Source organism: Hyperoodon ampullatus (assembly GCF_949752795.1).
Source record: "Hyperoodon ampullatus genome assembly, chromosome: 2".
NCBI lineage: Eukaryota > Metazoa > Chordata > Mammalia > Artiodactyla > Ziphiidae > Hyperoodon > Hyperoodon ampullatus.
In genome coordinates this window covers 22,128,500-22,155,145 of record NC_136915.1, presented here as the reverse complement: position 1 = coordinate 22,155,145, position 26,646 = coordinate 22,128,500, and the positions used below count along the sequence as shown (strand labels likewise).

At 51.2% G+C, this 26,646-nt stretch overlaps 1 protein-coding gene across 1 annotated transcript; it reads left to right on the top strand.

The window, feature by feature from the left end:
* Positions 1-18,277: 18,277 nt before the first annotated feature.
* TENT5B (terminal nucleotidyltransferase 5B) lies at positions 18,278-25,160 on the top strand. The gene is made up of 2 exons (XM_079697987.1): positions 18,278-18,556; positions 23,267-25,160. The coding sequence occupies exons 1-2, from the start codon at positions 18,293-18,295 to the stop codon at positions 24,287-24,289; spliced, it is 1,287 nt and encodes a 428-aa protein (XP_079554113.1). The 5' UTR covers positions 18,278-18,292; the 3' UTR covers positions 24,290-25,160.
* The last annotated feature ends 1,486 nt before the right edge of the window (positions 25,161-26,646 follow it).

Here is a 26,646-nt window from a genome sequence, read left to right as displayed (position 1 = left end):
TTAAAAATTGTCCACATCAAAAAAAAAAAAAAAGTGCATCTTCCTTCCTTCTATCCTTTGTCCTCCTCACTTTCTTTCAAAACGCAGGTCACCACCTCACATTATACTATATACGTGCTATCGCCTGTCTCCCGTCTAGAGCAGGGACTTTGCCTCCTGTTCACTGGTGCATCAGTGCATGGAGCACTCCTGGTATTGAACAAATGAATGAAGACAGTTATGAAGTGGGACGAAGGCTATGAATGAAAAATACAGGAAGTCTATGCATGAGGGAACAAGAGGCCTAATAGGTGGTGGGGTGTCAGAAATGTTCTCCTCAAGGTGTTGGGACAGCACTTCAGAGTTAACCCCAACTGAGGCAAGGGGACCAGGCCCCTGAGCTTCCCCGGTGACCAGTCCCTGAATCCAGGCTGCCCCCAGGGAGGAGACATAATCTTATACTAGATGGTTTCTGGGGGAACGAGTACCTGAGTCCTGCAGGGGGTGCTGAGTGATGCACCCCAGCAGCCACGAGCAGCCCCCTCACACGACCCTCCAGAGGGGCCCTCCTCACCCCAGCTTAACTGTGGAAAATTCAGACTTATTACAAACCTCTTCTCCATCCCTGTATTTGTGGAAGCTTCAGGAGTGTTTATACATGCCCAGGAACCTGCTTTGGTCCGTCCCACTCTGGGAGCTCTTCACCTGGTATGCAGTAAGTGCTTACTAACTGTTAGATGGCCGGGATGTCGTGTGGAGGGGAAGGGGGCAAGTCTAGGGAGACCCCAAGCTTTCTTTTCGGTTTGGGTCCCCGGCTAAGATGGAGGCCAAATTTGGAGCGAGAAGATGTGGTGGGTTTGGGACATGTTGAGGCTGTGGTGACTGAGATGCCCAGGCCCTGGGGTGTGGTGCCATCTCTCCAAGGAGCCCCCCACGATGGAGTAAGAGGGAGAAACGACCAAGAGGGTTGCAGGGAGAGGGAAGCCTGGGCAGAATGGGGTCTTGGAATCCAGGGAGCAGACAACGATGTCAGACATCGAGAGGGCAAAAGGGATGGGGACCAAGAAGAGGGGGCCCAGAGGACACGACAGGGCCTGGGTAAGGCGTGCGGGAGCTTAGGAGGAGGGGGCTTGGTGAGGGGCCTGGAGCTCACTGGGGCCTGAGAGGTCTCCGGTGCCGTCATGGGGTGGGTGGGGAAACAAGGCCTCCTGCAGAGCAGCTAACAGGGAGGCCTGCCTCAGAGCTCAAGACCCCTCCCTCCACCACATCTCCTGAGGTCCCCACTACGAGGTATCTCAGCCCAGGTGGTTCCTCCCTGGAAACTGCTGCCTCAGCCCAAATCCAAATCAGACAACAGGAAAGACTTCCCGGCTGGGAGGGATGGGAGGCCCTGGACAAGGTGAATGCGGGTATTTCTGTCCAAGATGAGAAACTGGACACAGTGACTTCTGGAGGCCCGTTTCCAATTGCTGGACAAAAAGAGCAGCGTCTTCTGCAACCTGGATGGGGCAGAAAGGGAGCTTTTTAGAACAGGGAAGAAACACTTGCTGCCAGACAGCATCAGGGTCAAGAGCTCAGATCTGAGCTGGACTCCCTGAGCTAAAATCCCAGCTCTGTCACTAACTAGCTGTGTAACCTTGGATACGCTACTTAACCTCTCTGTGCCTCCATTTCCTCATCTGTAAAAAGGGGAAAACAGTAGTACCTATCTCTACGGGCTCTTATGAAGTTTCAATTAATGAACTGAAATTTGTCAAGTGCTCCGAACAGTGCTGGCACGAAGTGAACTCTATATAAGTGTTTGATAAAAGAAATAAAAGGTATTAGTGACTTCCATTTGAGAGCCTCCTAAGCACTAAGCACTGTGCCAGGTTCTTTATTTACATTACTTCTAATCCCCACGTTCCTCTATAAGAACTATCCTATTTTACAGATAAAGAAACTGAGACCCAGAAAGGTGAAGTCACTTGTCTAAGCTGACCTAGACTAACTTGACCAGCGCTCTTAACTACTATGTTGCTTTTCTCCACCACAAAGGCAGGGGGATGGATGGAATGGCCTCCCAGAGGCTTGCCTTGGACCCTCACAGGGGCAGACCCCTCCAGTATATAAACCATCCCCAGCCTCATCAGAGCCTGGGAAGATTTCCTACTTTGAGGAAGTAGCTCAAAGCACAACCATCTAATTAAGCAATTGCTTTTTGGAGCACCAAGGCAACGAAGTGACCTCAATGGCCACTCAACACCGCCCTGCCGCTGGGGATGGAAGTAATGGGGATAATCATGACAATGGTAGTAGTGACATTGATGGTGACGTTTGTCAAGTGACGGAAAAGGTGACGGCTGTCAGAGCTCAGTGTTGGTGGAGGAGGTGACGGGGCTGGTAATGACTTGATGGTGGTTAAGGGGATGGTTCCCTCATCCAGGTGTCTGTCAGCCAAGGTCATCCCAGGTGATTGACCCAGGGATGTCCCCTCTGGTTTCAAAGATGTGCAAATGAGGTTTAAAATATAGTGTTTGAGGACTTCTTTGGTGGCGCAGTGGTTAAGAATCCGCCTGCCAATGCAGGTAACACGGGTTTGCGCCCTGGTCTGGGAAGATCCCACATGCCGCGGAGCAACTAAGCCCGTGCGCCACAACTACTGAGCCTGCGCTCTAGAGCCCGGGCTCTCCAACAAGAGTAGCCCCTGCTTCCCACAACTAGAGAAAGCCTGCACGCAGCAATGAAGATACAACACAGCCAAAAAAATAAGATAAAATATAATGTTTGATTCTCAACCTCTTGCTATCTGAATAAAGCAGAGTTTATTTCGGGGGGAAAAAAAGCAGATCATAGCGTGATGGAGAGGTGACAGTGGTAGTGATGGTTTACAGGGTAGATCCTGTGGCTGGGCTCTCTCAGCCTCCATCCCACCCTCCTAGATGGGGAGGTTGGAAAGCTAACAACTACATTTCCCTCCCTTGCAGTGTTTATATGTGGAACAGGCTCCACTTATCAGATTCACTCCAGCAAGATTTGGAAGGCTAAAGTGAGGTGTAGCCCTTTCCGTGCTTCGGTTTTCTCATTTATAAAATAGGGATAATAATAGAAGAGTGCTGGCCACATGATAAGCACTATTTATGATTTGGTTGTTGTAGTGGGGGTTTGGGGGGTTTGTTTTTTGTTTTTTTGCTCCCTTTTGGCTGTTTCTGCCGGCCCGCAAGTTTGCAGTAACAGGAGGTTTTTCTGCAACAGTGTTCTTGTATCGGATCCAGCTTCCTGCTTGCCCAGAGGCAGTGGCAATTGTGAATGTGGTGGCAGCAACTTCTTACCTGCAGCTTCCTGATCCCTGGACTGAAGCTTTAGGGGCGTGTTCTTGAATTCACAGTGACTCTCTTGGTGGATCAGTTCTGTGTGGTTCTGGGAGTCATTCTTAGAGGTGTGGCTCTTTCGGTCTCTGGAACAATTGTCCTCTATTAAATACCTTCCTGCTAAAAACACTAAGGCAGGGTTTCTGTTTCCTGCACTGAACCCTGACAAATACAGTTTGAGAGCCTGAAGATGGTTAAAGCTATTGATGCTTGAGGTCACAAGACATGGATGGTGATGGTGTCTGGTGAAGATTATGGGGCTAAATTGATGGGTGCTTGATCTTGGGATTGATGGGAATGGTGATAATGACAATGTCTAGTGGTGGAGGTAGGTGGCAATAAGAGTTCTTGGGTGCAAGCAATAGAACCTGACTCTGGCTGACCTATGAAGAAACAAAAGATATTGGGGAGCTCCCAGAATGGACACAAAGCCCAGTGATCCAGGCTGAGATAAAGGGCAGGAACCAAGGAAGTGACAGCATTGGATAGACCAAGCCCCTCAGCAAGACACCCAGACAGAACTGTCACCATCAGACACCACACTGACCACTACTACCAAAGGCCACCTTTCTGAGTGAATTCTAAACCCTCCTATCTTTGCATCACTCACTCAAGATTCAAAGCTCTGGGCTGAGGCATCCACTTGGCCGAGCCCAGGTCATGTGCCCATGTCCTATCTGCCAAGGAGTGGGAGGAGGGGCCTGTGGTCCCCTTAACTTCAGTAGTAGGACGTCCATTGAGACATATGTAGTGGGGGCTTCCCCCTAAAGAGAAAGGGGGTTGGAATGTAGGGCAGCCAAAAACCAAAGAAGTCCACCCAGTAAGGAAGCCTGGTGGTAATGATAGCATGAAGCTAGGAGGAGATGCTGCCTTCTTTATTAAAACCAAACCCAAGTCAGTGGCATCTGGACCTTCCAACACTGGTCAGACCCAGAGCCGCTTGCAATCACCTACCAACTTCTGAGGTCACCACCACAAGTGCCCTGCACTCCGGCCAAGTGCAGTTGGGACATTGCCCCTTCCATTTATAGCCCAGCACAGAGCAGAAACCAGGCCTGGACATTCAAACAAGATGCTAGTAATGACCCAGGGAGAACAAAGAGGGAAGAAACACAGACATCTATTCATTTATTCCATATCCTTTTATTGGGCACAGACCAGGTACCAGATACAGCAGAGAATGAGGTCCCTGCACCGTGGAGCTTACAATCTAATGGGGAAGACAGTCGAATCCGTAACACATAAGTAGACAAGAACACTGCAGGGCAGGAAACACAAGGAGGATGAGATGGAGAGGAACTGGGGGAGCCCCTTAAGAGGGGGAGGTCAGGGAAGGACTCTGAGCTGAAGCTGAAGCTGTTGTGCAGAGATCTGGGGCGACTGTGGACTACGAGACCCTGAGGCCGAACAAACTTGCTGTGCTTGTGGAACAGAAAGGTGGCCCGAGTAGCTGGAGCATAGGAAGCCAGGGTGGGAGGAGGTGAGGTTAAAGTCAGCCGGGGAGGGACTTACCTGGCAGTCCAGTGGTTGAGACTCCGCACTTCCACTGCAGGGGGCACAGGTTCGATCCCAGGTCGGGGAACTAAGATCCCGCATGCCACGTGGCAGGGCCAAAACGATAAATAAATAAATAAAGTAAAATAAAATCAGCCGGGGAAAGAAGTGGGATTTTTATTCCCATGAATGGGAAGCCACTAAGCGCCATCCTTTGATAAGAGAAGGGCCTCGTTCTCAGGAATGAGTAGGGAAGGAGATGGGCCGAGTGCAGGGGTGGGTATAGGGTCAGTAGAGGTAAGGGCTGGGTTTCCCACACACTGGGCTCCTGTTTCCTCAGTGAGGTATGAGGCTAGGTCATCAATGCACAGGGGAAGTAGGAGATGGCAGGACATCTGTCCATAAGGCCATATCAGGCTTCCAGTGTCCTAGAAAGAGCCATGATACAGCCCTGGGGAGGGCCTAATCGGCCATCGTACTCCTGGACACACACCTCCTGGCAGTTTCCCTCGGGGGACGGAGGCACTTCCTTGACTGAGAAGAGGTCAGTGGTAGCAAGTGAAGCCTCAACCATCACAATCACAACGTCAATCACGATCATAATCACTGTCACCTTCACACCAACAGGCACGAGGACAGAACAGGAAACCCTCGAGGGCACCCTGCCCCTGTGAGCTAGTGGGACCCGAGCCCCTACCTGCCCTGTGGATGGCAGTGGGACTGTGCTGGGACAGAGCCAGTGGTGTGCTGGAGCTGGCTCCTACCTGCTTGCAAGAGCTGATTCTGTGAATCTCTTCCCAACTCTACATGCAGTGACATCGCATGGGTGGCTTGAAATCAGCCACAGTGGAGGGCTTTTGGTTATTTTTCCCAGCTAGCCAATTCATCAGCTTACCTCTGGACAGAGCCCTGAGGACAGTTAGAGACCATGATCCGCACCACTTGCCTCTGTGAACTTGAGAGCCTGGAGCAGGACCAGCAGAAAGAGAGTCCAGAGTCCTGGTGGGCAGGTTGTCTGGTGGGAGGCTGCTGGGTGGAGGTGGGAGGTCACCTCCCCTTAAGACACACCTGATGGTGGACCAGAGAGCCTGGGCATCACCTTCACCGGAGCCTCTGCTCCAGTCCAGGAGCCTAAAGGAAGGCCGGGGGACTCCCAGCCGGACTGCCTGACTCACCCTCCTGGGCTGGGTCTGCCCTGGGAGGGACCAAGGGCTGCTTCTCCTTGCTCCCTGCTCCTTGCTCCCAGGATGAGCACTGACCTTGGTCATAAACTGGACCTGAGCCCAGTGACAAAGATCTCCACCCAGGCCCAAACAGAACCCCACCCTTATTCTGGGTTGGGCTATGATCGGGCCACAGAAAACACACTCCCATTTCCATCTGTGCCTGACACAGGCTCACCACTAAAATCACGTCAAAGCCAGGGCCTTGAGCCCAAAGCGGAGCAGACCTGGCCAGGGGTTGGCTGAGCATCATCCACCTCTGTAGTCAAGGCTTGAGCTCCTGCCTGGGAAGCAAACAGTGAAGAACAAAACCAAATTAAAACCCACCACCATCTCCTCCTTGCTTTAGTGACACATCTTCATCTTAGGAAATAAAGCCTAAAGGCAAAGCATATTTTCTAAGCCCTAACCCCTCCCCATTCCTGTCAGGCTCCCTCTTTGATTTGGAGGATTCTTGCACTAAACCCTTCCCCCGCACTGTGCCCCAACACAGGCCTCCAGATCACTAGGAGGAGAGGGAGCTGAAAAAGCCCCAGGAACGTCATCTGAGGACCTAGGGGTGGAGGCCAGTACCTTACCTAGCAAATGGGCAAGACCCTTCCTCTCTACAGCCTCAGTTTCCCCACCTGTACAGTGAGAGATTTAGCCTTCCAGCTCTAATATCCAAAGTTAATGATCCTGATGGAAATTTAGGGCCCCATGTTCAAGGGCTGTACTTCATGGACAATTCAGACCCAGGAGATTCAGGAAACTTTCCCTAAACCATGTATGGGATACTGGGTTTAAGTCCTGGGATATCTTCTTAGCTCTGAGACCTTGTGCTAGTGACTTGACTTCTCTGGGCCTCAGTTTTCTCATCTGTCAAATGGCACTAAAGCCAAGTTTGTGAGGATCAAATGAGATGGTAGCAAGAAAACAGCTTTGTAAGCTGTGGAGCACAGTCCTCGTGGGAGGGGGGGCATTTGTTATTCCTGTTGTCATTTGTTATTCCTGCTGTCATGGGTTAATGTTTTGCCTTCCAGCAGAGCCCAGAAAGTAGAACAGTCTGGCCTAGCTCTCAGGTGGGAGACCGCCTCAGAGTCTCCCCGGAACCCACTCCCCCTGCCCAGAGCCAGCTCCAGCCCTGCATATGCCTGCTGCCTGGCCTCCCCACCTTAGAGATGATAAATCCTCCTCGTTGGTCACCAAGGGACCTCAGGCTTTAGAGCTAGACTGGCCTTGGGGATCCCCAGATCCCATCCCTTTATGGTGGCCCAGACAGGAAAAGGGCTTGCCCCAGAAGGCACACAGTATGTCAGCAGCACAGCTGGGCCTCAAACCCAGCTTCTCTTTCCTCTACCCTAGCCCGTAAAATGGGGTCCTCTGGAATCTTCACAGCAGCAATGCCCCTGCTGGTGCCCCAGATCAGCAGGCCCTGGCCAGGCGGGGACTCTGGGAGAGAGGGCTGTCTAAGGCATCCCTCCACAGCCTTCACGCCCTGCTGGGCTCCTGCCGCCTCCAGGAAGCCTTCTCTGATTGGTACCCAAAAGGCTGGAAATGAGTTCCCTCCCACATACCTCCTTTGACAGAACACCTGCTTAAAGGTGAAAGGTGTCTCTTTGCCTGTCTGCTGGCCTCCAGCCTAAAAATTTCTCAGGATAGGGAACAGCTAGATTAATCTGGGCTCCCCATTACAGGGGCCTAGGCCAGACTGAGGGCAAAGGGAATGAGGGAGAAGTGGGAGGCAGGGGGATGGGAGGGCGCTTCTGGCAAGAAAACAATGCACTGGGATTTAGTTGCCCAAGCGGCAGTGCGGCAGGGACACAAAGCCCTCACCCCTTCAGACGTTGATTGCCAGGGCTTCCCTCCCTCCCCAGTGGCCCATACCCCAGGGCGGGCTCCTCCTGTGGGAACTGCTGTCTCGGCAGCGGCAGTGGGCACCCAGCCACATGGGTGCCGGGAATGAGGCTTGGCAGTAGGGCGGGCACTTTCCTGGGCAGTGTTTGTTCTGGGCCGTCCCGACAGGGCTGCCCCTTGCTTGGGCCTGGGGAGGGGATGGCCCTGGGCAGAGGTCCTGCTGGGAAGGCGGAGTGGTGCGTGGGCCCAAGGAACAGGAAGCATCCTTCTCCCGCCAGTGCCAGTGGAGCAGCTGCTGGGCAACACCAGGGAGCTGGTTAGAGATGCAGGTTGTCAGGTCCTTCCCCAGACCTGCTGTTCAGAATCTCCACTTTAACAAGATCCCCAGGTAACTCCTATGCACATTTCAATTTGACAAGCCCTGTTTTGCAACTGTCTGCCTGTGTATTTACACAGCAAATAAATAAATAAATAAATATCTACAAATTCCCAGTTAAGATCAATAAATCATGGGTGTCCTGCATGGTGACTAAAGTTAATAATACTGTATCATAATTCAGAAGTTGCTAAGAGAGTTAATCTTTAATATTTATTTTATTTATTTATTTGGCTGCACCATGGGATCTTCGTTGCCGCCTGTGGGATCTTTAGCTGTGGTGAGTGTGGAGTCTTAGCCACTGGATCGCTGCCGGGGAAGTCCCAAGAGAGTAGATCTTAAAAGTTCTCATCACAAGAAAAAAAATTGTAACTACATGTGGTGATAGATGTTAGCTAGACTTTGTGGTGATCATTTCACAATGTATACAAATATCAAACCATGTCATACACCTGAAACTTAAGTAATGTTTTATAATTATATATCAATTAAAAATTAAATCATGAAAAAAAACCCAGATTACCTTCCTTTCATTTCTTCTCTACATTTCAGTTAGGGCATTACCTTGATTTTTTTTTTTCCAAAATTTTGAGTGTGTGAATAGGATATTTTATCTGTGAATCTCATTCCATTACAGGAAAGAGATATTGCAAGAAATTTATTACAAAAGAGGGTGTGGGGTCTGCTGGGGCTGGAAGCCCACTGATGAATACCCACTCCTGTTTTCAGTTGGCAGCGTCAGCCCTGAGGAGACAGAAATGGAAGTGGGCAGCCCTTGAACCTGAGGTGCTTACCTCTAGCAAGGGAGATGAGACAGAGATGCATATTGCCACCTCCTGAGCCTCAGTTTCCTCACCCACGAAATGGGTGTAATCAATCATCAGTCATGTCTGCCTGCCTCCCCAAGGGGCTGGACGGGCTCAAATGAGTTTGTTAGGGGTGGGGCTTTATGAGCTGCCTCATAGGTGAGGGCAGTGAGATCTGAGAGTGCTCTGCTGACAGCTCTGTCTTCTGGTGTCTCTCCCTGTCCTTTAGGGTCTAGCCCTCAGCCTCCTCCTTCTCTCCCAGAGCCTCATCTGCCGCTATGGTCTCACTCTCTCTTCCTCCTTCCTCCCTCGCCCCCCGCAAAAACCCACACCTATCTGAACCTTGCTCCAAATTAGCAAATTAGCACTGCTTCTGGGGAGAGCAAGCATGCACTGACTGTTGACTACATGCCAGGACCCCTCATGCACTGGATCTTTTATGCCAGCCCTGAGACTAGGTCATAATACCCCAATGAGCAGATGAGAAAACCCAGGCTCAGTGAAAGGGAGTGATTTGCACCCAGTTGCACACAGCCAACAAGAGGCCAAGCTGGAACAGGAACTCAAGCTTTTGGTTCCTACTTCACCAGGCTTCCTTGGCTGGAAACAGGAACCAACTTTCCATGGCCTTGAGGAGGACTCCATTCAAGTCCCTCCTCAGAGATCTGTCTCTAGCCATACTGCACCATGCCCTGCAAGATCAGGTTCTGGAAGAGTGCTCCTTCCTCCTTCCCTCAAGCATTCCTTCACTCGTCCCATGAATATTTATAGACTCCAGGAGCTGGGATACACAGAAAACAAAAACAGACAAAATCTCTGCCCTCCTGGAGCTTCTGTTCCAACAAACAGGCAATAAATAGGTATGATGTGTAGCATGATGTGTAGGTGGTGCTGGGTGCTATGGAAACAATAAAGCAGAGGAGAGGGTGGGGAGGGGAGATTGCCATTCTAATTGGGTAGTTAGGGCTCACTGAGAAAAGGACACACTGAGCAAAAGACCTGGAGGAACTGGGCAGAAGCCATGTGGCCAAGAGGGGATGAGTGTATCAGGCAGATGAAAGCAATTTGCAAAGGCTCTGAGGCGGGAGAGGAGCATCAAGAAGCCCAGTGTACCCGCAGCAGACGAGCGAGGGGAGGGTGGGAGGAGATGGGGGAGGGGTGTCCCATGGAGCCTTGTGGTGAGTGGAGGACTTTGGCTTTTACTCCAAGTGAGATGGAGGCATTAAAATGACATGATCTGACTTGTGTTTTAAAAGGGTGGCTCTGGCTGCTGGGTTGAAACCACACTGTAGGAGACATGTGCAATAGCAGGGGGGCCAGCAGGGAGGCTCCAAAAATCCAGGGGAGGGGGGTGATGCCCACGGAGGTGACAGCAAGCTGGGTGGGGGGCAAGATGGGGTCAGAGTCTGCCTGTATTCTGAAGGTAGAGCCAACAAGACTTGCGGACAAATTGGATGTGGGATGTGAGAGGAAAAAGGAATAAAAAATGGCTTCATATGTTCAGCCCAAGAACTGGAAGTTGCCATTTGCTGTGGGAGGAGCAATTCAGTTCAAGAATTCAGTTTTGGGGGCTTCCCTGGTGGCGCAGTAGTTAAGAATCCGCCTGCCAATGCGGGGGACACAGGTTCGAGCCCTGGTCCGGGAAGATCCCACATGCCGCAGAGTAACTAAGCCCGTGCGCCACAACTACTGAGCCTGTACTCTAAAGCCCACAAGCCACAACTACTGAGCCAACGTGCTGCATCTACTGAAGCCCGCATGCTCTAGAGCCTGTGCTCCGCAACAAGAGGAGCCACTGCAATGAGAAGCCAGCGCACCGCCACGAAGAGTAGCCCCTGCTCGCCGCAACTAGAGAAAGCCCGCACGCAGCAACAAAGACCCAACACAGCCAAAAATAATAAATAATTTTTTTTAATTAAAAAAAAAGAATTCAGCTTTTGATGTTCAAAGTTTGAGGAGACCATAAAGATACATGTAGAGGTGTTGTGTAAAATTAAATAAATGAGCCTGGAGTTCAGGAGAGAGCTCTGGGCTGGAATATATAAATCTGGGATTTGCCAGCACAGAGATGGCATTCAAAGCTTGAAACTGGATGAGATCACCAAGGGAGTGAGTGTAGACAGAAAAGAGAAGAGGGGCTTACCTGGTGGCGCAGTGGTTGAGAGTCCACCTGCCAATGCAGGGGACACGGGTTCGTGCCCCGGTCCAGGAAGATCCCACATGCCGCGGAGCAGCTGGGCCCGTGAGCCATGGCCACTGAGCCTGCGCGTCCGGAGCCTGTGCTCCGCAACGGGAGAGGCCACAACAGTGAGAGGCCCGCGTACCGCAAAAAAACAAAAAAAGACATATAATAACAAGTGTTGACAAGGACATGGAGAAATTGTAACCCTTATACACCACTGGTGAGAAATGTAAAATGGTGCAGCTGCTCTGGAAACCAGTCTGGCAGTTCCTCAAATGGGTAAACGTAAAGTTACCTTATTACCTATGACCAGTAATTCCACTTCTAGATATTTACCCAAGAGAAATGAAAACACATGTCCACACAAAAACTTGTATGTGTACAATACCAAGAGTGGGCCCTCATGTAAACTTTGAATGATGATGATGTGTGAATGTAAGTTCATCAGTTGTAACAAATGTACCATTCTGGTGGGATTTTGTTGATAACGGAGGAGACTATGCATATGTGGGGGCAGAGTCTATACAGGAAATCTCTGTACCTTCCTCTCAATTTTGCTGTGAATTTAAAACTGCTCTTTAAAAAGAAAAAAAAAAGTTAAAAAAAAACTTGTGCATGAATATTCATAGCAGTATTCATAATAACCAAAAGTAGAAACAACTCAAATGTCCATCAGTTGATGAGTGGATAAATAAAATGTGGTATATCCATATATCCATGGCATATTATTTATCAATAAAGAAAAAGTGAAATACTAATACATGCTATAACATAAGTGAACCTTGAAAACATTATGCTAAGTAAAAGAAACCAGTCACAAGAGACCACATATTGTATGATTCCATTTATATGAAATGCCCAGAATAGGGTAATCTATACAGAGGCAGAAAGTAGATTAGTGGTTGCCTGTGAGTTGAAGGGGTTGGGGGAAAATGGGGAGTGACTGCTAAAGGGCACAGGGTTTCTTTGGGGGGTGACGAAAATGTTCTAAAATTGATTATGGTGCTGGTTGAACACCTCTGTCAGTATACCAAGCACCACTGAACTGTTCACTTCATATGGGTGAAGTATACATTAGCCATCATATACTTCACCCGTATAATTCATTAGCTAAATTTTATCTCAATAAACCTATTTCCAAAAAAAATGTGATGGAGAGTTCCCTGGCGGTTCAGTGGTTAAGACTGGGCACTTTCACTGCTGTGGCCCAGGTCCAATCCCTGGTGGAGGAACTAAGATCCTGCAAGCTGCATGGTGGAGCCAAAACCCCTTGAGAATTGGATTAAGCAACGTGAAGGTCACAGGTGACCTCGACAAAAAGCAGTCTTGGTCTAGTGGTGGGAACAAAAGCCTTATTAAAGTGTGTTCAAGCAAGAAGAGAACAAGTGAAGGCAGCAAATATGAACATTTTCAAAGAGTTCTGCTATACAGATGGGGCCCAACTTACGGTGGTTCAACTTAAAATGGTTCTACTTACAATTTTTCGACTTCACAATGGTGCACAAGCAATACTCATTCAGTAGAAAATGTACTTTGAATTTTGAATTGTAATCTTCTCCTGGGCTAGCGATATTGGGTCTGATACTCTCTCGTGATGCTGTGCAGTGAGCTGCAGCTCCCATTGAACCATATGACCACATCGCATCAAGGGGAAACAACCGATACATTTACACCCATTCTGTCTTTCACTTTCAATACAGTATTCAATAAATTAGATGAGATAATCAACATTTAATTATAAAATAGGCTTTGTGTTAAGTGATTTTGCCCAACTTCAGGCTAATGTTAGTGTACTGAGCACGTTTAAGGGAGGCTAGGCTAAACCTAGTTAACAGTAGGTTACATGTATTAAATGCATTTTCAATTTAGGATATTTTCAGCTTACCATGGGTTTATCAGGATGTAACCCCACCGTAAGTCAAGGAGGATCTATATAGAGAAATGGGGTAGAGGGGATGCAGATGTGAGGTCAAGAGAGGTTTCTTGGTTTTGTTGTGTTTTTTTCTGAGATGCAAAAAATTATGTCTCAACACTGATTGGAATGAACCAGTAGAGAGGGGGAAATGGCCCAAGCGAAGTCCTTGAGCAGGTGAGAGGCAGGAGATCCGGTGTATGAGTGGAAGGGAAGCACAGAGAGGAGCAAATGGGGTTCATCCAAGGTAGCAGGAGGGAGGGTAAAAGTGAGGCACAGACCCAGGGATTGGGTAGAGGAGGTGTTGAGAGTCTGCAGAAATTCTCTTTTGATCACTTCTGTCTTCTCAGTGAGGTAGGAAGCGAGGTCAAGAGCTGAGGGAGGGTTGGGGGAAGAGCTGTCAGGGATTGAGGGGAGAGGAGAAGGTAAGAAATTGTCTATAGGACCATGGGAGAGTGACAGGACTGGGTCATATGGTAGGATCTCGAGACAGTGCAAAGGGTCCCCTGGAGGAGGGTGGGTGTGACATTAAAGTGAGACCAGTCAGCAGGGCTGTGTGTCTTCCTCCAGCTTCTGCCAACTGTGTGGGTGCAAGTGCAGAGTTGGATTAACCAGGGTGTGGTTTTGCCAGGTGACAGCAACTTAACAAGAAAGGAGCAAGGGGGTTGAGGGCGTATGCAAGGAAGTAATTATAATTATGGTCCACAGAATCTAAGCTGGTTAAGGAAGAAAGTCAGGACATGAGGGAGGCGAGGAACAGTAGGGGAAAAGGTGGGAAGATCAGTGGATTGAAGTCCTGGTAGATCTGGAACTGATGGAGTCAGGGTTCTAGAGGGAGTGAGCAGAAGAGACAGGAGGTGGTGTCTGAAGGATGGGATACTTGATATTGAAATTACTCAGGGTAGGGGCATAATTGTTGGTAATGACAAAGTCTAGGAAATCACCTTGGCCATGAGGGACTGAGGCAGGGTGGAGGACAAGAACCATGGGAGGAGGGAATGGGTGTTCTCCATAGGGGAGGATTATCTGTGTGTAATTGAACAAACCAAGTCATCCTCAGGGGCAGGACCCTGGGTAGGGCATGGGATTCAGCCAGACCTGGATATGAAGTGCCACTCGCCAACTCATGCTCAAATTAATTAGTTTCTCTGAGCCTCAGTTTTCTCTCGTGCAAAGTGAAAGATGACTCCTATGTCAAAAGATTATGTTCTGAAAATTGAATGAGAAACTGCGTGGGAAGTGCCTGGTGTGGGTCTAGGAACAATGCACTCAGTAATGTGGGCTGATCCCAGGATGCTCCTGCCTCGGGTTCCAGAGCTGAGGGGCCAATGTAGGGATCAAGACTCTCCTGGGACCTCTTCTCCTTTCCCACCACCTTAAATCATAGAAGGTGTGAATGGAAGAGCCTGACTCCTATTTCTCTCCCATTTTTCAGAATAGGAAACTGAGGCCCAGATAGGTTAAGTGTGTCACTTATGAGTCAGTTATTATACAGAGTAAGTTCCCTTTTAAAATCAGCTGGAGTCAGAATTAAGACGGGAAATTTGTACAGGGGGGAAAAGGCTCATATATAAAATTTGAAAGCCAGTTGGACTCTTCAGGATGTACTTCAGCTGTCATTATCCCCTCCATTCATTGGAACAATTAAAAGTTGGTCTTGGTGAAAATGAAAAACCCTATGAGTTTACCCCTGCTCTTGTCTTCTCTCTCCTCTTCCTACATCCCCAAGTCACACCCGCCTCCAACACTAAAGTTCAGGTCCTGTGATTGGTCAAACATTGGACCAATTAGCTTTGGAAATAGAAGTGTCAACAGAAGGGTGATTCACAGTGCATGAATTTACTAATTGCTCTTCCTAGCCCAGGCAGAAGGAAGGGGAGAGGAAAAGAGATCTCTAAGTTTCCTTCCTTAGAGAACTTAATTCAAGTGTATGGGGTGGGCACAGCACCAGCCCACACTACAAGGCGCTGCCCCTGTGTAGTTCCAGCCCTAGCCAGTCTCCTTGGGGTAAATCCCTTCTGCTTTCTGGACCCCAGTTTCCCCATCTACAAAGTGGGAAGAGAGTAAACAAAATGATTGCCAAAGGGCCTCTCAGCTAAAGCCTTCAGAGTTCTAGAAATATGTAGCTTGACACCTTCTCTGCTGCTCTGGCTGTCCAGGGACAAGTATGGGGAGATAGGGCAGAAGTGAATCCAGCAGACACAATGGAAATGTCACCTCCTTAGGGAGGACTTCCATGATTACACCATCTAATGATGTATATTGATCTCTCTAGTTCTCTTCCCCTCTCTTGCTATATATTTTTCACACTCACATACACCTGTGGCTGCTCTCTCTTCCATTTCCCTGTTTTTAAAAATTATTATTTATTTATTTAGGCTGTGCCAGGTCTTAGTTGCGGCATGCAGAATCTTTAGTTGTGGCATGTGAACTCTTAGTTGTGGCATGCATGCAGGATCTAGCTCCCCGACCAGGGATCAAACCCAGGCCCCCTGCATTGGGAGGGCACAGTCTTACACACTGGACCACTAGGGAAGTCCCTGTTTTATTTTCTTTTTAGCACTATTCAAAATGTCTTATTTATTTACTTACTTGACTATTGTCTTACTACACTTGAATGTCAGTTCGAGAAGGGCAGGGACCTTGCCTATCATATCCCAGGGCCTAGCCCAGCCCCTGGTACACAGTAGGTGCTTAGTATATCTGTGTTGGTTGATGAATAAATAAATGAATGGATGAATGGATCTTGTGGGTCCATTCATCCAGGGTTATGCCAAGCATGACTCTGTGATCTGTGCCAACTCTTTTAAGAAGAGGAGGGAATTAGGGCTCTGGAGTCAGGAGACCTGGGTTCAAGTCTCACACTGCCAATTAGTAGTTGTATGACCTTAGGCATGTCACTTGACCTCTCTAAACCTTAGGTTCTTCATCTGTAAGTTGAGGATAATGATGCCACTTCTTGAGATGTATTTTTAGGAATTAGAGATCACATATATAAAGTATCTGGTACATAGTAGGTTATCCAGTAAATGTTAGTTTCCTTTCTTTTCCTTCCTCTGCTGGGGCATGGAAGTGATAGGTCAAGGGTTTGGAGACTCTGGGTTTGGTTGAAGTATATTTTTATCTATTTCTTATCTTTCAAGAGGAGGTAAAACAAAATAGCAAGCAACTGCGCTGAGGACAGTGCAAGAGACTTGCCCGAAGTCACAAAGCCAAGCAGTGGAGCAAACAGCAGGTCCCCACCCTGGGGGCCAGAGGAAGTCCCTGACCCCAGATAAGATGGAGGGAAGGAGGGAGGGGACAAGGGCAGGATCTTGCTTGGGCTGGCCTCCAGACAGAGGAAGCAGCTGCTCTAGTCTGAGAGTCAGGCTCCTGGGATCTAGTCCTAGGTCTGTCTGAGACAACCTGGTGACCTTGGAATGTAGTTTACCATTTCTAGGTTTTGGTTTCTCTGTCTGTACATTGGACACATTGCTCCTTGCCCAGCCTACCTTATGGAATGAGGGTGTTAGGAGAATGATATTTAATTAATTGATAGAAGAACGATGTTTAATTTAAAAGAGAATATTGCAGAGATGAATCAGACTCAATTTCTAAAATTTTGCCACAAGCACATATATTTAAAATAAGAAAAAAAGATTAAAAGTAACAATAATAAGCCTCATCCCACTAGGCTCTGTAAAGTGCAAGAGAAAAACACGTAAACGTATTATTTCAATAGAACATATGAAAATGTTTTGCCAACTATAAATAATCAAATCAAATTAAAAAAAAATTTATTGAGCTCCTTCTCTGGAGCAGATGAGGAAACTGGCTTAGAGAGGTTTAGTGACTTGCCCAAGGTCACACAGGACCTAAGAGAGGTAAGAGGCTGGCAGGAAAGACTTCCACCAGCTGCCCAGGAAGCTCCTGCCAGAAGACCAACACCCCAGTTACAGCTTCCCTCCAACCTCCAGCCCCGTGAAGGCCCTGGGTCTGCTCAAGTGTAGTGGAAAGAGCATGCACCCACAGATTCTATAGCGCAGATTCAGCACCAGGGCCCCGTCTCACCTACTGTGTGACCTTGAGAGAGTCAGGCCCCTTCTCTGAGCAGGTTTCCTCACCCCTAAACCAAAACATTAACGCTGGCCAGGCAGTGATGTACTCAAGAGAGTACATTTAAAAAGTATTATGCTTCCCTGGTGGCGCAGTAGGGGACATGGGTTCGAGCCCTGGTCCGGAAAGATCCCACACGTCGCGGGGCAACTAAGCCCGTGCGCCACAACTACTGAGCCTGCGCTCTAGACCCCGCGAGCCACAACTACTGAAGCCACTGCAATGAGAAGACCGCGCACCGCAACGAAGACCTACGCAGCCAAAAATAAATAAATTAAATAAATTAAAAATTTTTTAAAGACGCTATTTCCAAATAAAGTCACATTAAAAAAAAAAAGTATCTACCACAGTATACAAGTTTGTTACCTTTTCTCAACTCTGGAAGATTGCCAGAGAGCAGGAGGGGCACTGTGTGGAGTTGAAAAAGTGGCACAATCTCTCTGGGCTTCTGAAAATAGCGTATGACCAGCACCAGGCCGGGTGATTTCGAAATTCCTTCCAGCGGGGGTGGGGGGGATCTTAGTGGTCCGACTCCGCTACAAACTCCACAGGTCACTTCCCTCACGTCTGCCCCTGGAGGGCGCAGTCCCTTTAAATCCAGGCCCTGCCTTCTGCCCGGGCCAATCACGGAGAACAGAAGTTCTTTAAGGACCAAAGGAGGGAATTCTGCCGGAGAAGGAGGGCGGGGCAGGGGCGTGCCTTCCAGCCAATCGGAATCTTGCTGGCGACCAGTGACTCACGTGCAAAGCTCTGCTGACCAATGGTAGGAGCGTCGAGAGGCGGGGCGTTTCCCGCTGTGTGACAGCAGCCGGGACCAATGGGCGTGTCGCCCGCGGCCTATAAGAGTCGGCTGGGCCCCCAGGCCACAAGCTTTAGGGTCAGTTTTGGTCTTTGCCGTCAGAGGTGTGCCCTGGGTTTGCCTCGCTGTCGCTGCCATCCGGCCCCGCGCCCTCCGCTGGCCTCGGCCCAGCCGCTCTCCCTGCCCTCTTCCCCTTAACCGCCCCCCGGTTTCTGCCGTCGGGGCCCCGGGGCCGGGCTAATGATGCCTTCGGAAAGCGGAGCGGAGAGCCCGGACCGAGCGGCTGCACAGGTGGAGACCGCTGCGGCCTCGGTGGTGGCTACGGCCGCCCCGGCAGGCAGCGGCCCCGACCCGGAGGCCGCATCGGCCTCCCTCGGACGGCACCTGAGTGGGCTGAGTTGGCCGCAGGTGAAGCGGCTGGATGCGCTCCTGAGCGAACCGATTCCCATTCATGGGCGCGGCAACTTCCCCACGCTGAGCGTGCAGCCCCGGCAGATCGTGCAGGTGAGAGGCGCTGGGCGGGGATATGGGGCAGAGGCTCTCGTGGCTGGAAGGCTCCCGGAGTCTGTTCGATTTGCTGGAAAGCTAAGAAACCAAGGCTCAGAGAAGGACAGAGGCTGTAACAAAATCGCACGACATTGATGGTAGTCCATACCCTCCTCCCCCTGCACCTCATACTCTCTCCCCACTTGACTTTCCCGTCCCCCGCCCCTTAAGGAGCCCCAATTCCGCTCGGACCATTCACCTAGGCCCTGGCTGGGAGAGGGGCGGGAAATGGGGAGGGACCTGGCCGTGGAGGAAGAACAACCCCGACAACAGATGCCAGGCAGCCCTGGGTGGGTAGATGTACATGCTTGAGTCCAAAATAGTTCTTTTCGTCTCTAAATCGTCATCCCCGGGTCTCACCCTCTACCTCTTCCCTCTCTCAAGGTTCTAGGGGCAGACTCTGTCCTGTGTTCCCACAGCGCATGGCTCAAGAGCCCCCTCGCTAGGTGGGAAAGCTGAGAAATTTCAGCAAGGACTCCCTCCCTCTCAAGTAGGGTTGTGGCAGAAGGAGATTAAGCCCCAGTCCAGACCTGATGCCTGCATGCTGGAGGGCAACATCAGGTGTCCAGTTTAGGTGTTTCTCTCCCTCCCCAAGATTGGAAATGAGGGCCGAGTCTCTGGCCCCAAGCCCCACCTCTCTCCTGAGGAGCAGAAGAGAATTCTGGCAACTGTTCTCCTCTTCCACAGACTCCCTCTTCCCTTTAGCTGACTCTCAACAACCCTAAAATTGCTCTTTCACCTGTTAGCCCAGGCACTGTCATGCCCTGAAATACCAGAAGATGGTAATTATTGTATGCATTTTATAGCTGGGGAAGCTGAGGCCCCAAGACGCAGCAAGCTGCCTAAGATTACCTAGAGGGGAAAATCAAACCTAGAGAATCTTGGGTCTTCCCAGGAGCCGGTTACTGCAGGTTCAAGGTTTTCCCACCTCTTCCCCAGTTCCCAAGACTCAACTTCTAGGTGTTAGCACATAGAAGGAACCAGAAAATCTAGCCACAATTCCTGCATATTCCTGCCAGCAGATGGACTTTCTTTCTGGGGAAGTGAACCATGCAAGCCAGGTGAAGCAGGCCACCCCCCTGCTCCTTCTGCCTTAGCTTCCACAGAGGGGGAGTGGTGCTTGCTGGGGGATTACCTCGCCCTCCCTCCCAAGGAATGGGAGGGGGTGGGGACAGATTCCCCAGGGCTGACTCATCAGTGGTGCTCACTGAGGCATTTCTTGGCTGCCCCACTGTCATGGGGTAATTAGGAAACCAGTTGAGGCTTTTCTCCCCTTGACAGTCAGGTCAACCTTGGGGCCCCAAATGCTGTCTCTAGGACTATTGTCCCAGGCATGAACCCAGTGTGGCAATTCACCTCTGCACCATGCAGTGCCCTGGAGGGGAAGTCCCTGCCCCTATCAGTATGGTCCAAACTGCCTTTACTGGTGTCTGCTCTGTGCCAGGCCCTGTTCAGGACACTAGGGGCATAGATGTGACTGGGACCCAGCCTCCCTGCCTTCCAGCCAGGTGTGGGAGACTGCAGGTCAATAGGAGCTGACTCTACAATGTGATAATAGTACAATGTACTACTATCCTAGACTAGGGTCAGAAATATCACAAAACAGGGAGCTGCCGGCTGTGGTGGGGAGGGGGAAGTGGCGACTTCAGAGTTGGACTGGGAGGTTGGACATCTGGCTTCAGGGCCTGGACAGTTGTCAATTCCCTTTGCTGGGCCCAGTGTCCCTATTTGTTCAATGGGGATGGGTTGAACTCTCCAACTCCCCTTCTGCTTCCAGAATCCAAAGGAAACAGGTGCCTTCACCTGGTGTGAAGAAAGTCCATCTCCTGGCAGGAATCTGCAGCTGGCAGCTTCACAAACTATTGGGATATGTGTATGTGTGTGTGTGTGTGTGTGTGTGTGGCTGGGGGGTGGAGGTACTGGTTTTGTGTGGGGGGGGTGCTGGTTGTTGATTTTGGGCTTCTCACTAGTGCTGAGTTGTCCGATGGTTCAAGAATTGGAGCCTTTCTCCCTCTCTACCCCCACAAGGTTTTCCTACAGCAGTGATCTGGGCAGTTAGAGATGCTATTCTTGCTTGTCCCTGGGCTAGAGGGACCACTCTCCTGTAGGAGGCCGCCTGCTCATAGCTCTAGGAGGACTGGTTTTAATTAAGTTCAGCCACTTACTGGCTGTGTGACCCTAAACAAGTCCTTTGCCCTCTCTGGGTCCAGAGGATTGAATTAGACTCTGATCTCTCCAGCTGCACCTAGAGGGCCTGCATCAAGTGGCTCTGGATTCAAGTTTTGTAAGCCTGCTGGCTGACAGCACCTATGGTCTCCCTGCAGGTCTCAGCAGCAGCCTGGGAGCAGAGTGGTTTGGGGGAGGGCCTTGGCACAGCAGAAAGGAAGGTGCAGCCACTGCCCCTCCATGGCTGGAAAGTCTGATTCAGGAGGCTCCAAGCTGCCCTGCAGTCCTTGGGTGTGGCGGTATCTATCTGGGGACTGCCTGCCAAGCTGGCTGTAGTCACACCTGGGAAAGAGACAACAGCTGCTGGCTGGCTGGCTGACACGGCCGGCCCTACGGCCTGACACAGGCGATTTAACAAGGGTACTCCTACCTACTCACCAGGCCAGCTGCCATGCCCTAGGGTGGGCATCAGCCTGGGGGCAGGAACTGGCACTGAGTAAGGCCCAGTCAGCTCTAATGGGACTTGGAGAGGGGGCTGGTCTACTTTGCAGGTCTGCCAGTGTCCTTAGGACAAAGTCTTTGGCCCAGTTCTCCCCTTGGCCTACATGGGCACAGCTGCCAGCTGCCAGAGTGTGGGTTAGAAGTCCCACAGGCTGGACTGCAACAACTGGCCCCTTACTTCCAGCCTCCCCCATCTGCCTGGCCAGGCTTCCCCAACCCCCACCCCCTTGCTCCCTAGCTACTCTGGCCCTGGGCTTCAGTGATTGGAGGGTTGCCCTCACTTTTTTTTTTTTTTTTTTTTTTTTGCGTTACGCGGGCCTCTCACTGTTGTGGCCTCTCCCCTTGCGGAGCACAGGCTCCGGACGCACAGGCTCAGCGGCCATGGCTCACGGGCCTAGCCGCTCTGCGGCATGTGGGATCCTCCCGGACTGGGGCACGAACCCGTGTCCCCTGCATCGGCAGGCGGACTCTCAACCACTGCGCCACCAGGGAAGCCCCTGCCCTCACTTTGAAATTTTGAAAGGGAGAGAGGATTAGAACCCTACTTTCTGGTCTCTGCTCCTTCCAAACCCTGGGTTGGTAATGTGGTAGAAAGAAGATAGACTTTGGAGTCAGCCATACCTGGTTCACCTCTGGGTGATCTTGGGCAGGTAACTTCACTCCTCAGTTTCCCCATCTATAACTTGGAGATTTTAAAGATCTATTCCCCATAGATTCTGGTAAGAAGGTCCAATGCCTGGCACCCAATAGGTGCCGAGCCAATATTCCTCTTTCCCTGCCCCAGCTGCCTGGCCCCGCAGGTCCCTGATGGCCAGATGTTCCCCCCCCCCCCATAGCCATGATAATACCTTCCCCTAGTCAGGGTCCTCCTCCTGGAAGCTTTCTGGAGGGAGCCGCCCGCCTCAGATTGCCCCACTGCAGCTTGCCTCCTCAGCACTTACGTGCATTCTTTGTAGTAATTCCCTGGGAGGCCAGTAGAGCAGCCTGACTTGGCAGCAAGGCGGGGTTGCAGAATCGCTCAGGGTAGGAATGCTGCCTGGTCACTTTCGGTGTGTGAAGTACTCTGGGCTGCCGAGAAAACTGAATGTCTGGGTCCAGGGATTTTGACCCATCCCCTCACCCAAGAGCAGAAAGAGTTTGGGTTTCAACTTCCAGCCCTGCCATTTCTGAATGGCTTCCTCTCTGAGCCTTAAGTGTTTTACCACTATAAGCCTCAGTTTCCTCATCTGTAAAATTAGTCTAATATTTGCCTCACTGTGTCCTTGTAAAGGTAAATGAATGTGTCATAGTCAAAAGAGCACACATGGACTTGAGAATCCAACTGTCCTGGGTTCTAGTCTCAGCCCGACTACTCTCTGACTTTGGACATGACCTCTCTGTGCCTCAGGTCCCCCATCTGTAAATTGGAGTAATAATACTCAAACAGGATCATTGTGAGCATTAATGTAGTAATGCATGTGAACGGCCAGTTACATTCCCAACACATTTGAGCAGTTTGCATCATGTCTGGCACAAAACGAAGTGTTTTACTTGAAGTTTTAGAGAGGTGGAATTGCATACTGGTTAAGACATGAACTCTAAGTTTAATTCCCAGCTCTGCATTCACCAGCTGTGTGACTTTGGGCAAGTTACTTGGCCCCTCTGTGCTTCCATTTCCCCATCTGTAGAGTGGGAGTAATGATACCCACCTCATAGAGTCACTGTAAGATTTACGTGAGTTTATATCCTAATGTATAAAGTGCTTAGATCAGGACCTGGCATTTAGTAAATTCTATGCACGTATGTGCTTTCATTATTGCTGAGTCATTCCTCCAAACGGGCCACTCTCTAGATTAGGAAATAGAGGCTTAGGCTTAGAGAATTAAATGATTTTCCAAAGGCACAACAGCTGATAAGTGGTCAACAGTGGTTGATGTCACTGTGATTATTACGTGGAAGCCCACAGCGGACCCCAGGGGCCCAGATTGCTGATACCTGTCCCTCCTGCCATCCCCCCTGCAGGTTGTCCGCAGCAGCCTGGAGGAGCAGGGGCTGCGCGTGCACGGTGTGCGGCTGCACGGCTCGGCCGCCAGCCACGTGCTGCACCCCGAGAGTGGCCTGGGCTACAAGGACCTGGACCTGGTGTTCCGCGTGGACCTGCGCAGCGAGGCGTCTTTCCAGCTGACCAAAGAGGTGGTGCTGGCCTGCCTGCTGGACTTCCTGCCAGCCGGCGTGAGCCGGGCCAAGATCACACCCCTGACACTCAAGGAGGCTTATGTGCAGAAGCTGGTGAAAGTGTGCACAGACACGGACCGCTGGAGCCTCATCTCGTTGTCCAACAAGAGCGGTAAGAACGTGGAGCTCAAGTTCGTGGATTCGGTCAGGCGCCAATTCGAGTTTAGCGTAGACTCCTTCCAGATCCTCCTGGACTCCCTGCTGCTCTTCAGCCAGTGCTCCTCCACGCCCATGTCCGAGGCCTTCCACCCCACAGTGACAGGCGAGAGCCTGTACGGGGACTTCGCCGAGGCCCTTGACCACCTGCGGCACCGCGTCATTGCCACACGCAGTCCCGAAGAGATCCGAGGGGGCGGCCTCCTCAAGTACTGCCACCTGCTGGTGCGGGGCTTACGGCCGCGGCCCAGCACCGACGTGAGCGCCCTGCAGCGCTACATGTGCTCCCGCTTCTTCATCGACTTCCCAGACCTGGCGGAGCAGCAGCGCATGCTGGAGCGCTACCTCGAGGCCCACTTCGGCGGGGCCGACTCGGCGCGCCGCTACGCCTGCCTGGTGACGCTGCACCGGGTGGTCAACGAGAGCACAGTGTGCCTCATGAGCCACGAGCGCCGCCAGACGCTGGCCCTCATCGCCACGCTGGCGCTCCAGGCGCTGGCCGAGCAGGGCCCGGCAGCCGCGGCCTGCCTGGCCTGGCGCTCCGCAGTCCCTGACGGGGTCGTGCCCGCCACTGTCAGTTACTACGTGACCCCCGTGCAGCCTCTGCTGTCCCGGGCCCATGCCTCCTATCCCACCTGGCTGCCTTGTAACTGACTCAGACCCTGGCCAGCAAGGACTAGGCCTCTGCAGATGGAGTGGGGCCTCCAGAAGTGCATGGAGAACATGACCAGAGACGGGCAGCCTGTGCCAGGTAGCCCAGCACTGCTGCAGGGTTGGGCCTTAAACTGAACAGACCAGACTCCTCCCCCGAGTGAAGCCCCTGTGGGCTGAAGGCCAAGCTTAGATTCTTGGTAAATGGACCTTTTGGTTATTTGCACTACACTTTTGGACCAGCATGATTGTGGGGTGCAGGGGAAATTCATCTTGGGGGTCAGTTGCCTTCAGGAGACAAAGAATGTTTGGGATGGTAGCTTCAATGCCTATCTCAGGTTGATTTCTGTGGCCTAGAAGGGGTCTTTTTTGGGTCGGGCCAGCCCACAGTGAAACCAGCAGCCTCCGAGGGCCTGCAGCCCACACAGTGGCTAAAATATGGTATGTTATGGGAACTATCACTTTGGGTCGGGCTGGGCCACTAACTAGGAGGAGGGAAACTGAGGCATGAGGCAGATACCTAGGTTCGGAAAGGGATAGGTTTAGCTCAGTCCCCTAACACCCCTACCCCAAGCTGTCGGTTGAGGTGTGCGGTGGACAGGAACTAAGCAGCCTGGGGTGGGACACAGCCCCTGCCCCTGCCAGGGTACAGCTCCCTTCCCCCATGTCCTGAGGAGTCCTCCTGCCTGGGAGCTTGTTCTCCAGAGGGTGCTGGGTCCAAAGTAGCCACAGTCAAGTGCTCCCACCCCACTGGCCTGGTTACAGGGTCCTTACATGGGGGAGGAGAGCCACGCCCCACTTCCCTTCCCATCCCTCTGTATTTGCTACTATTTAGCACTCTTAACACCTGCCAATAAAGATTGTCTACACTGAACCTAGTACCATGCTTTCTCCTGGGAGAAGGACCTTCCACAGTCTGTGGGATCTGTGGCTGCTTCCCCCAGCCTGAGTCTGGCTTGTATTATGGGAGGGGACATTTGGAGGGCAGGGTCTGAGTCCTGGGCTGTAGCTGGGGAATGTTCCTCCTTCCCCCAACACCAGCCCAGCTTGGCAACTGTCCTAGGAGCCCCTGTCCACACAGGTGTGACTTGCCCCTGGACATCACCTCAGCAAGTCTCTTGCTAAAGAGCAAATATTTCAGTGTTTCCTACCTGGAGTCCTAATGACCCTGGACCTGGCCTCACACTCCAGTGCTCAGGGCTGCTTGACCCCAGCCCTGCTCACCCTTCCCTAACCCTTCCCAGGAAGCAGGTGGAGAACAAGCAGGGTGAGTCTGGACTGGAGACCCACCCCCTAGTGGTGGCAGCTGGGACTGGGGGGCTTCTAGGGCCCTCAGAGCCAGAGCCGAGGCTTGGCCTCCTTGCTGGGAAAGCCTCCCTCAATCCTCCAGCTTCCTCTCTCACCCCCTACTGCTGATGGACATACTCTGGCTTGCTCTAAGCAGGTCCCCTAGAGGGGCAGGGATTCTCCTTTCCAAACGCATCTGGGGCCATGCCTGGCTGTCTGGGAGTGAGTGCCAGATGCCAGCCATAAGCTCTCAGGGAGGCTGATGCCTCAGGGCATCAGCCAGTCACAGGCCTGGACGCTGCCCACTGTTTACCCAGCCTCTTTGATCCAAGAATTGCAAAGTCCTTAACATATTCAGCCTCATTAGTGGCCTCTGAAGTGCTGGCTTTGATGGTTCTAGCCAGGGTGGAAAAAACAAGGCCGCAGAGGAGGCCCCTGGTCAGCTGGGTGAGTCCAGCCATCTCACCTGCTCACTGGGTCCCTGCTGGGCTTAGAATGGCTGGAAGGATGAGTGGAAAGGCTTTCTTTGCTTGGTGACTGAAAGCAGCCTCCCACCCCATGCTGGCCATGCCTACCCAACTAGGGTCCTGGGATGGGGGGACTAAATTTGTCCCAACTCCTGCTTTGGGCATGAGGGGAATGCTCACAATGTAAGCACACAGGCTTAGCTTGTTGGGGTGGGGAGTGGGGTTCACCTGGACATGCTCGTTTCAGAGGAGAGAGAGCCAGAAAGCCACGGCACACGCATGTGTGCACTGGATTCAGCCCACGTGTGCCAGCCACCCCTCCAGGGGTGGGAACACATCAGCAAACAAAGGACCAAGATCCCTACCCTTGTGAGGATTACATTCTAATGGGGTAGAAAGAAAATAAACTAAATTATATAGCCTTAGAAGGTCAGCAATGCCTAAAAATATACATAGCAAGGTAAGGGATTGGAAGTGCTGGGTTTGCAATTTTAAAAAGGGTGAACCTCCTTTAAAGGGTGACATTTGATTGGACAGAGACTTAAAGACAGTGTGAAGCAAGCCATGTGGATGTCTGGGGAAAGAGCATTCTGGGCGGAGGGGACT

Excerpts from the sequence above, each read along its gene's own strand:
- TENT5B (XM_079697987.1), top strand. The coding sequence starts at position 18,293 with ATGATGCCTTCGGAAAGCGGAGCGGAGAGCCCGGACCGAGCGGCTGCA. Across the intron at positions 18,557-23,266 it reads AGCCCCGGCAGATCGTGCAG|GTTGTCCGCAGCAGCCTGGA; the intron begins GTGAGAGGCGCT and ends TCCCCCCTGCAG.